The sequence below is a fragment of the Rhinolophus sinicus genome, chromosome 16 (assembly GCF_057876585.1).
Source record: "Rhinolophus sinicus isolate RSI-liver-muscle chromosome 16, RSI-T2T, whole genome shotgun sequence".
Taxonomy (NCBI): domain Eukaryota; kingdom Metazoa; phylum Chordata; class Mammalia; order Chiroptera; family Rhinolophidae; genus Rhinolophus; species Rhinolophus sinicus.
The window spans coordinates 187,346,687-187,359,005 of record NC_142516.1 but is presented as its reverse complement, the minus strand read 5'-3'; the positions used below and the strand labels follow the sequence as shown (position 1 = coordinate 187,359,005).

Genomic DNA, 12,319 nt, shown 5'->3' with positions numbered 1-12,319 from the left:
ACACATTCAAGTACTTCAGGAGCGTCATCAAAGTATCACCTCAGGAGAGGATGATAAGACTGTTTATAAAACCAGCTTGGGGAACTTTTGAGATTACCCTTTACACGTTCCAGAAAGACTGAACGGCCAGCAGAAGATTTAGAAGCTAAAAAGCCGTGGGGTTTTGGATATACACACGTACTCGATGGGGCCACATCAAGGACTCGTTGGGGATGGAGAGCAGCGCAGATGAAGAAGACTGCGAAGAGAGAACCCGCTCCGCCCCCCTCCCCAGGCGGGGTCTGCATGAGCATCTCGGCAGTTCTCGACTACCGCTTCAGGACTTCTGTCTTGAACAGAGGATTATTGCCCTGGACTCTGTACCAAAATCTCCAGATTCTTTCTCTTAGCTCTATTTTGATTTTAAACTTTATTAAACTAACTTATCTACCGAAGGGTAGGAGTTCAAAAGGAATCCTTGTATGCACATCTCTTTTACCGTGAGAGCGGGATGGTGTTGGGAGTATCTCCAGTAGAGTTTAGTCAGGAATTCTTACTCAGGTCATTGTCATAAGCGTAAGAGTTAGGATTTACTGAGTAGCTACTCTGTGTCAGATACCTCGTGTATCGTACTCGTGCAGTATTATTTTATTTAATCTTTATCGTGACACTGAGGCACAGAAAGGTCATGTACTTTGCCCAAGATCACACAGCCGGTAAATGGGGCAGACAGTCTTTGAACCCGGGTAGCCTGACGCCAGAACCCAAACTGCTGACTACCTGCCCCCACTCCCAACATCTTCGGAGATCCAGAACTGCTTTCTAATAAAATTCCTGACCCTCTTCAGGGAAGCAATCAAAGGTGCGCATGTCCCTGATGGTGCTTCCTATTCCTCAGATGCTTTCTGGTAAACAAGGTTTCACTGTGGATCTTATGCTCGCCTCCCTAGCGGCCCCTGCACCCCTTCCGGCCTAAGGAGCGGCCATGTACTGGGGTGGGGCTGACCCTGCGTCCCAGACACTTGCACAGGTGGGCTCTAACCAGTCTACCTATCCCGCCTTTACTGACCCGTTCATTGTTCAGGGATAGACTCAGATAAGCCTGGGGGCTGCGGGTAGCCATCTAGCTACCAGGAGAAAAGCCAGCCTGAGGCTAGTCCAGCTGAAGACAGACCCAAGAAAATTAGAAACAGCTAGAGCACTGACGATACTGAGAACTTCTAGATAAAGCCATGGCTAAAGCCCATGGATCTGATTATGTGAGTCAAGGAATTCCTGTTATTTTTAAGCGAGTTTACATTGGGTTTTCTGATACTTGCAAATGAAAGCATCCTGATATAATTACATTAACCCTTATTAACCTCAGTAGTCCTCCAAAATTCTGTTCAATAAAAACTCTGTTTCAAATAAGATTACCAGGAAGCTCAAATCCAATACTACGTTTCCCTGGTCATTAATTATCATTATAGAATTCTGAGTTACTGCAATGACCTCAACTCTTATTGAGTATTAATAGAAAAATGTTTCTCTATAAAACTATTTTTAGTTTATTATTCATTTTCTTGTTTAATGAACTTTCTATAAAAACTTACATGAAAATGATAACAGTGTTATCACATTCCCAACTTTGTGTGGCTACCAGGAAGCACACAACAGTTTGTTTAGCCATAGAGTTTGCTCCAGTCTAGAATTCCTAGCATGCACTTCCTGACTGCCAGCACTTTTACTATGTGACTCTGACTTTCAGTTGTTGTTTTAGAAGGTTAGTATTTCAGTGTATCCCGGAAGGCTATCCATAACAAGGGTAATCTCACACCCCAGTTTATCTGGGACAATTTACACTGTTGTCTCAGTATGGTGTCCTCTCTGGTTAGTGCCCATTTTCATTCTCAAAAGTATCCTGTTTTGAACAATAAATTATAATCATCCCCGTTATAATTCATCTTGTATTTTTTTAACGCTATATAAGAAAAATCACTTCTAAAAGTAACTATTCTTTATAAAATTTATATATGGAGAACAGTCAAAATTACAAGCACTAAATATATTCAAATACTACTTTTCCTGTAGTGAGAAAAATGCTTCAGTGTTATGTTAAACAAAAATTGTATTTGCAGGAATTTCTCTGCGCGTGAATTGAGTTCACCCAAGTGAATTGCATCACCCACTAATTACGTAAAGATCTACTGAACGGGAGGGTCCCTCTCCTCTTCCCTTGCAGTAAGACATTCTAAGACATCTTCACCACAATGTGAAACATGAGAAACCAAGGCAGGTACAGCCTGGAAACCTCTCCCCAGGAACGAATGTGAATCACAACTCGCTTCCGACTGTCCAGTGTCTCAACACAGAAAAAGAGACGCTGATTTTTCTCTTTTCCACCCCTTCACAGCCAGTGTTCTATTTTCAAATGGTAAGGCTTTTCTTGGCTTTTCTGAAGAAAACCCACAAACAATGAAAGAATTAAAATTTTCTGAGACCAGTATTTTTAGATGAGTTGGTGACATAAACATACAAAAGTTAAAAAGTTATGTATTTTCCTACTACTGTGACTTTCCTACAAGAAAATACATATTAGGATGACTGTGCTATATTTAATGTCCCTTTATAACATGAATTATAAATAGGGTGATTATATAATTTATTATTCAACTATTATATAATTTATTATTAAGAAAAAACTCAAGATGCTTAACTAAAAGTTACACTTAATAAAATAACACAAATTTAAAAATTTCAATTAGTACATCAGATAAAAGCTGCAGTTAAATATATTTACATTTCTCAATTCAAAATAAATTTCCTCCTAATATAGTACGATTCAGAACCATTCAGATTTATGTCAGATAACAGAAAGCAATAAAAGCAATGGAAAACTATTTTCCTTTTGTTTTTTACGTTTTCATGGTGGCTGAATGGATTCTTGCAGGATTGCATATTATGGAAGGGATTGGACAAAAGAAAATTACAACAGAGGATTCTCTTCTTTCTTGGCCTGAATTGCATTGATTTAAGGGTTTACGTATTTCTTGGATTTAATGCAATACCAATTTCTTCTACCTTTATCTAAATAAATGACAATTTTATAAATGAACAGAATCTTACTTACCTTTGATTAATATGGGAATTATAATTCTCATAATATTTGACTAATTCATCAGCTAAAATTTAATAGCAAAGAGCTATAAGAATTTATTACTAAAATTAAATTCCCACTAAAGTAACACTAAAGAGCATTATTTATAAGTATAAAATACACTTTGTAATATACCCAGTTATGTTACTAAGTGTGTAGTTCAGCTGAAATTTGCTAAAATATAATACAGTAAAAACTCACTGAGTAAAGGAAAAAAACTTACTGACTTAAGAAAGGTCTGATAAAAAAGGCTTTTTCTTCTAGGCCTCTGTAAATGGAAGACTATTTAATTCTTTATATTCTGAAAAACTTAATTGTTGATGAAATGTTTCTATATTTGTTTTATAAGCACTCTGCCCTTCTCAGAGCAAGATACACATGTGTGCGTGTGCACAAATGTGCGTGTGTATATGAACTAAAAAATCAACGCCAGGTTTCAAGTGCTGCTCTGAGGATAAGAATTAAAGCAGCTGAGTGCTGCTGATGCCTGTTTCTGTACCCAGTTTCGCCATTCCTTTCTACTTCAGTCTATTTCAACTCAACAAATACTTTTGGATATTCAACACTTGTAATACACTATGCTAAGTGCTGAGAATACAAAAGAGCAAGGAGGGAGAGAGAGCGGAAAGAAAAGAAAAATGAAACTCACAGTCCCTGTTTTTATGAAGTTCATAATCTTATAGAAGATTATACCTAAGCGGTAGAAAATGCAGACATTTACATACGCGTATGCCATTAAAGAATAAATGCACGTACAGACGTGGGGACGTAGAAAAGGAGAGTGGCAGACCTAAGTGGAGCGGGGAGTAGGAGCGATGAGGAGGTCTCCCTGAGTGACAACCGCGTGGCTTATTCAAGGCTCGGGGTCAGTCTGGGGGTTCCCAGCAGGAAGTGTACCCAGGCCACCATCGTCCGTCTTGTCCTAGAGAAGTCCGTCCCACAGCCTCTGATGTTTGAGATGAGTTCATCAAGCCCATGAACTCTACCTCCAAATATCCTCAAAACCTAGCCCCTCATCTTCCGTCTAAGGAGAACCAGCTTACTTAATGATTTAGACACTTTGTACCTGGGTTATTACATCAGTCTTAGCTTATCTCCCCACTTTCAGCCTTTCTACTATGGCCAGAACAACTTATCTAAAACACCAACCCTTTCACCATCCACCCAGCTTAAAATTCTTCAGCAACGTCCTAATTGCTCAGCACACAAGTCCAAACTTCTTACCATATAAGACTCTTTAACAAGTACTTTAACAAGCACCCAAGACTCTAACATTTCAAACCTTACCTCCTGCCACTCATTCATTCAGCAAATATTCACTGACTACCTACTACAGGTAATGAACTATTCTGGATGTGTGTGTGTGTGTGTGTGTGTGTGTGTACACGAAATAGGCACACACAGAAACACAAAACAAAACACACACACACACACACACACACACAACCAACCCTGGGAGCCTGAGCCACACTGTAGCAAGCTGGCAATAAGTATAAATTATATCGTATATTAGGAAGTGTCCTGTGCTAGGAGGGAAATACAAGCGCAGGAGGAAGTAGGATGGCCTATGCCTTATTGAAGTAGAACCCGAGAAGAGACTTGCAAGAACGAGGAGCTGAGCAGTGCAGGTACCTGGACACAGCACGTTCCAGGCAGAAAAGCACATCCGGTACCAAAGTCCTCAGACAGAAGTGTGGGGGCAGAGCCCCAGAAAGTAGTTTCCAGGCTCTCGGCCTCAGGTGGAGGGGTGCTGGCTCGGGTAGTAGATGGCCGTCAGCTGTGGCTGATTGGCCATCAGCTGTGGCCAGTGAGCCAATTGGCCGCTAATATAACTGCTGCGGCTACGAAGGAGAGCCGAGGAGAGTGAAAGAGAGTCGTTGGTGGGTTGCAGACAAAACGGACAGCAGGTCGCACGTCCAGTGAACCCAGCCTCCAGTGAGACCGTGGTGATATGACTCCCCTACCTATGGCTCCGTGGGTGTTCCTTTTTGGCCTCACCATATCCTGCGTTCTTGTATGGGGAGCGGGAGCAGAGACCCCGCAGGCTTCCCTGCATGACAGAAGTGTGTCCAGAGAGCTCCTGGGCGGTGCTGTCAGGAGGTGGGCGTGGTTAGAGCAGCGTGGGGGGCAGGGGGAGGAGGAGGAGAGGGGTAGGGGAGAGGGGGGAAGGGGAGGCAGGGGAGAGGGAGGCGGGGGCAGGGGAGAGGAGGGCGGAGAGGAGGGGGAGCGGTAGGGTGACCTAGGGTGACCGTGTGGGACCCCGCAGACGACCTAAGAACTTGGATTTTATTCTGACTCATACAGAAAGCACTGCCAATGCCACGTGAGCAGGGAAATGGCATTATCTGAGATTTGAAAAGAACTGCTCCGGCGCCTGTGCTGACACAGACAGCAGTGGGGCCAAGGTGGACGCAGGAACTCTGCTAGGAGGCTACCGCGGCGACGCCGCGAGCCACAGGGCAGGTCCCGTGGGTGGCGAGCCGTGGTGGGCCTGCGTGTGCAGTGCTGTACCGGTACAGTCAGTAAGGGTCTTCTGACACTGCATGAGGGGTCAGAGACGAGTCAGAAACGGAACCAAGGTCTCTGCACTGAGAAAATGGGAGGGCAGAGTCGGCATTAACTCCGGAAGACAGCTGGTGGCGCAGGTTTTGGGGAAAGACTGGGAGTTCCATTTCTGACATTTAAAATGTGGACTGGCCACGGAACCGGGCGTTTGGATGTGTAAGTGGAGTTTAAAACACAGGTGTGGGCTGGCGCCTCTGCCTGTTCTGCTTCCGACAAACCCTGCGCTCTGGGCTGGCAGCACTGCACGCAGGGCCCCGAGGAGCTCCCAAATCTCCGTGCCTGCGCTCCTCTCCTTAGAGTATTCTTACTCCCGTCGTCTCCCCTTTGTCCAAAAAACCTCAGCCTTCAAGACTTATGTCACGTATTGTCTGTTGTATAAACACAGATGATTCTCATCTCCTGAATCACCCTGTTCTTTTGTTGGTGGTGGTGTTACAGCATTTAATGTTATTAAAAGGATATTTTTTATTAGTTTCAGGTGTACACAGCAATGTAATAATTAGACATTTAATCCCTCATAAAGTGATAACACCCCCCCAAGCTACTACCCCTCTGACGTCTTATAGAGCTGTTACAATACCATCAACTATCTTCCCTATGCTGTGCTCCACATCCCGTGACTACATACACCTACATATTTAGTTATCGTTGACGTTCCGTATTATTCTGCTTCAGCTTCAGGTGTATAGCGAGCGCATTGGTCAGGCACATCCTATTTTCTTAAGTCCCTTAAGTAACTGAAATGTGCAATGGGCTGGTCTCTCAGCATACTCCAAACTCTGAACAACTTCTTTTTTGGTAAGAAAGAAGCAGCTGTTTCATAAACACAGGTGACTTGCCTCTCATTGTAAGAAATCTGTAGCAACCTTTAGAGAATATTAAGACTACAGAAAAAGATCTTGGCAAGCGGCTCTGTAACCAGATTTTGCATTTCCCAATTTTAGTAGTTATTTGAAGAAGACAATTTTTCAGAAAAGACTTGCATTATATAACGAACTTTACAGGCTAAAAACAAAGAGAGAAGCATCTTCTGCCTGTGTTCCAAAGTTATTTTCTGTTATAAAATTTTTCATTTTGATTGTCATCCTTTTACTTACCCTGGGGAGGCATTCAAATTAGAGGAATTATTGGACAAGAAAACCAGTCTCTTTGTTTCATTCCCAAGAGATAGACTCTAATCTAATTGAGAAAAGGGGAAAAATTAAAAAGCTGATGTGCAATTCAGAGGTGGTCCAGCAGCCTCTTTTAGAGATGAGAGCACAGAAATCCAGAGAAGCTGCTGCTACCCTTGAAGGGGGTGCTCTCAACTACCAGTTCTGTGTCCCTAAGTCTACTAAAATGCAAGTCCGGGAGCCCAGGGGTTTCTGTCTGTTTTGTTCACTGCCATTTTACATAGTAAGTGCTGAAACGAACAAATTTCTAATTCTCAACTACACGGGGGTGGAATACATTCAATATACACTATAAAGCAAGTTTAGTACATTTCTTTGGGGTTTACAAAATTGCTGACTCACCGAAAGTCAAAATTTAGAGTATCTGGACTTCGCAATCATCATCTTTAAATACTAATTACAAAATGTTAGCCACATACAAAAGTGTGTGGGGGGGGGGGGGCTGAAGCAAAATCTCTAACAAGTGAGTTTATAAAAAGTTCTCTGCAGGTCAAGAGAAAAGGATGCTACTCTAACAATATATTTACTTTGTATAGTATAGTATTCATTATGGGAAGATTACAGCCTTTGAAAATAGTACAAAGATATTATTATGTAACTTTAGAGAATCAAGATTTATAAGGTCAACTAGAAAGAGACGCTTAAAGAGTCTGATTCCAGGTTATATTAACACAGTAGCTTCAAATACCCCAAATAAACACTCCAGGTTCTGAAAGTTCCCTTGTCAAAGAAACTCTTATTGGGCTTTTACTTTTAAATTGCAGTATAGTAACTAATGCATAACGTTACATTTATAGATGTAGTTTTAGGCATAAAATATAACGATTCGATTAGATAATTACACATACTGCAAAGAAGACGATCACCACAATAAGTGTACTTAGCATTAGTTGCCTTACATAGTTACAAAATTATGTTTTCTCCTGATGAGAACTTTTAAGAACTACTCCCTTAGCAACTTTCACATATGCAATACAGTAGAGTCACCACACTGACATACGTCCTTGTGACTTACTTATTTTATAACTGGAAGTTTGTTCTTACTTGCTTTTAAAACCAAACAGCCTTTGAAGAAAACGCTTTCAACAATAACCATAGTTTGTAGTCAATAGGCAATCTAACGTCTGTATTTCAACCCTCAAAAGGAAACATCAGGTGTTATATCAAAGGTAAACACCACCGACCTCTTTAGTCTCATGTAGTTCTCACTGGCGGCAGGTCGGCATTCAGCTCTTTGCACCACTATTCCTTCCAGGGAGAGCTTGTCTGGAATGGAAAGAAAAAACATTAACAAATGTATTCAGAGATAACATTTATCATTTTCAAGATTGTATTTTAACACGCTAACTTCAGTAATGATTACAATAAAATATAATCATAAAAATCAAGGAAACAAAAGGAATATTTTTAAGTTTATGGTAGTAGCATTGGTCAGACGAAGAAAATCCTTATTCTGGGCTAGTAAAAAACGGGGCTCCTGTCAGGTTTGTTTAATGGGCAGCTGTAGCCCCTGACAATAATAGCTTTTGTACACTGAGCTCTTTCTAGAGGGTGGCGTAAAAGGGCATCAAACGAAACAAAAAATTTTTCAAGGGTATGGAAGTGATAGCATCTTTGACAAAGAAGTAACTTCTGAAAACACAACTAGTCTAAACCACTAAATCAAAGATATATATGTATATACAAATACATTTGCATGCATGTGTACATATACATATACCAGGGGTGCCAAAAAAATGTATACCCATGACTTGTATTCATCTTTCGGTATCGGTACATATTGAGTATGGCAATTTTAATACAGTTTTTTCCTTTCTTAAAATGTGTACACATTTTTGTTGGCACCCTCAGTATACGCAAATAAAAGTCTAGAATACTCTGTGACAAGAACAGCCAGCCTAAGAGATACTGTGACGCTGGGCAACTCATTGCCCAGGTTATACTGTGTACCAGTTCTGCCTGCTAGTCGCGCGACTTCTGTTTTCAGCAGAATCATTAATTTGGGTGTGTCCATACTGGAGCTTTAACTGCTATGAATAATTGTCCAAACACAAGGACAGTTGTCCTACCATTAGAAAGAATTTTCTTGGTGACCCCAACGCAGAATTCAGGAGAAGCAGAAAAGGAACACAAAAGTTAGCACCCAGCACTGTGGACCGACCGACTAGGCAGCAAGCATCGTGTGGAGTCATCTGCCAGACCTCATCTTATCTGATAATACACGTGACAGTGCCCTGGAGGCACCAGCTTTCCTGCAGTCTGCAAATGCACGACTGGTTAGCAACAGCTGTGGCTCCGTCATATTGCTGTGAGAATTCACCCAGGTTTGGAGAAGAGATTCAGGAAACCCTCTGGCTCATCAGCAATGCATGTAGGACTCATCTGCGTACAGTGAGTGACTCAAAACATTCCACTAACACTAACTAAATGCCTCCTGTGCGAAGGGCACCGCCCAGGCGCTGTGGAATCCATGATGATTAAGCTCCATTACGACCTTTATGGCGCGTACAGGTCACTGGGGGAGACAGATAAATAAGCCATCATGTGGAGTGCACACAGAACCACATCTCTGTGATTTATACTAGAAAATATTTCATAAGGTGACCTTAAGCTTATCTCCAAGATCCAGGGACTCCCTACTGCAGCCCCTATGTACTAACTGGGAACACACCATGTGAGTCAATGGTTCAAGCGTGCAACAAATCTCAAGTGTACGCTGGCGGTGACAACAAGGGCAATCAATGGTGAGAGGCGCGCCCACCTCATACCAAAGTATGCCAGGAAGGAAAGCACAGTAGGTCCGTAGTTATTTTATATTAAGCTTAAGTGTAAACATCCCCAAATAATTTCCTCTCATTAATGAATTTAATAAGATTAAGATTAAAACTTCAATTTTCTTCAAACAAAAACAAATCTTGTATTCGAGTTTGCCTCTCACTGAAGCTGAAAGTTCTATCTAGAAAATTCCTTGTCTTAACAATAGCAAGATTTGGTGAAATTTCAATGTATAAAGTGTCTTAAATGTGTGAGAAAAGTCTACTATTGAAATGTATGTTCATCCTTTTTTGAAAACAAAATACACTGTCGCAGAAAATCGTTTCCTTGTAGGTAACATGTTCATTAATGTTGACTACCACAAGAACTACCTTTGGTGAACGTTCCCCGCTTACTTAGCAGTACCTATTTCATGTGGACAGGCTGAATCTGATTTCTGGTTAGAGGTTTCAGCTGTCAGCGTTCTCCATATAACACCCCAGATGCTTTAAGAAGCATCCAAAGCACCTGGGCCCACCACTCTCATCACTGTTCTTCAATCCGGGTCACTCGCACAAAGCAAAACAATTCACATTCCAAACAACCGTTTTCTGACCATCAAATCCCCTTTTCAAACCTAAAGTCACTTCTAAATGCTTCTCAAGGGAAAGGAAAAGTCTTAATCAGCAGCAATAAATTTTCCCACTAATTGGCCGCTCTTAACACGTTGCGTACGGATCACGAGAATCTTCACGAGGGATTTAAACCCCGCCGTACGCAACGTATTAACACCACATCTCCGTTCGCCTGTCCTCACTCTCCTCTTAAATACATTTAAAAGCCAATTTACTAGTGATACAGCTCCCCAAGCAAGACTTACAGCCGTCACACACCTTTCAAAGCCTCCCAGGAACATGCTTTCCACTAAACCGTGCTGCTTTTCTTCTTCAAAACATTGCTTAAGATTCCAGGGGAAAGGCATTCAACGTTACATTTTATGATTTAAAGCATGTGCACACCACTGCTCTTAATGACAGATCATATTCGTTACTACAGGAACCCTCATTTGAAACTATTTTGTTGGCCCAGTCTGAAAGACAATAAATACTTGAAAAATAATCCATTTTTTGGCTCATGCACATATCAGATATTTACTGAGTGTCATGTACGTAAAAGATAATGCACATCAGGAATCACAAAGCTAAACGAACCTCAAGAGGGGGCAGAGTTTAGTACAGCCAATCACAAACGGTCATGCAGTCTTAAAAAGTGCTGACTGAGGACTGCCACAGAGCTTCCATTCATGTGGGTTTTGTCCACCAATCTTTACCCTATTAGAAGCTACAACTAAGAAAGGTTTAGAAAATCAGAAGGAAAAAGGCTTGCTATTATGAAAATAGTTTTGATTTCCCAGACCCCTTGGAAGGTTTCAGGGAATCTACCCAGCAGTTTCCAGACCACATTCTGAGAGCTGCTGGTCCAGGACGATAAGGCAGGTATGTAAGTCACTGTATGATCATATACCAGAGGCATTCAGCACACTCCCAGATTACCAAGACTCTCAGCTCCCCTCTTTTAAATCCAAAGACAGGTGCCCACAGCTCACCACACACTGGTGGGTGTAGGGTCATCGTTAGCACGCCTGCCCACGCACTTCTACTCAAACTATGCCAGGACTCGTTTATGCTAGTTTTACTCTTAGTGATTATGCAGTTTGATTACCTACTACACAATCCCATCCGTTATGAGTACGGGGAGGGAGATGCTTCTATGAAAACCAGACTTAGTGCTTTGGTAAGATCTGATATAAAGATAAGTTACTAAAAACTGTCAAATCACACACTGGAGAGACAACTGGAGACGGGCAGAGAAACATAGAAGTCCAGGGTCGGCATTCGTGCTGTTTCACACTGTCTACGTTCTCGCTCCTTTTCAAAGAAACTAAAACTGAAAATCTAAACTAAATTGTGGGTTACATTCTCACAAGAAAGAGAAAGGAGATGCTCAATCAGAATCCTATACTGTGAACACTGGTAACTACATGTACGTTTGTAAGTTTGAAGATACAGTGTTTAGCGCAGTAGGAATGTGTAGTAACATCATTTTATGATTCCCTACCTCTGAGTTTAACTGACCGACTACTGGTCCTTCCATATGGGCTGTGGGATTCTACTGCACAAAGGAGAATTTGTTAAGGGTTATGAGGGCTGCAAGACAGAGACACACACAGAATACTGGGCTACACACACACACACACACACACACACACACACACAATGTCTAAAGGGGGATCAAAAAGGGCTGTGACAAAGAAAGCAACGCTGTGCTGGACCTTAGAAAACGGGTAGGATTTAGACTGGGAGGTGAGGCAGAAGGACACTGGAGGTGGTGGGAGCAGTTTGTGCGAAGCTTTCACCTCTCTGTCTCTGCCTCTCTTGTTTGGAATTTTAAACTAAGGGACCCACACCAGAAATCACTAGAAGAACGAGGTCATGAATGCACTCTAAAGAGAAGCCACATAAGCTCATTCTATGAAAGACCTTGGCCTTGGCTCAGTTCCCACCTTTCCTCAGGCTTGGCCATTTGTTCAACTCTTCTTTGGATTTGGGGAAATATACCCGGATCCTTTCTAAATTCCCTCCCCAAACCCCCCTCAGCCCCACCCCTTTTTGTTTTTGCTAGATCAGTTTACTAATTGGTTTTTGCTACTTGC

General features: G+C 41.8%; 1 protein-coding gene across 1 annotated transcript in view; it reads right to left on the bottom strand.

Moving 5' to 3' along the window:
* The window catches only part of GTF2F2 (general transcription factor IIF subunit 2), a 129,325-nt gene that overhangs the window by 53,750 nt on the left and 63,256 nt on the right, over nt 1-12,319 (bottom strand). Inside the window, exon 5 of the mRNA XM_019756989.3 lies at nt 8,037-8,118. Coding sequence (XP_019612548.1) covers nt 8,037-8,118 — 82 coding nt within the window. The remainder of the gene's footprint in view (nt 1-8,036; nt 8,119-12,319) is intronic.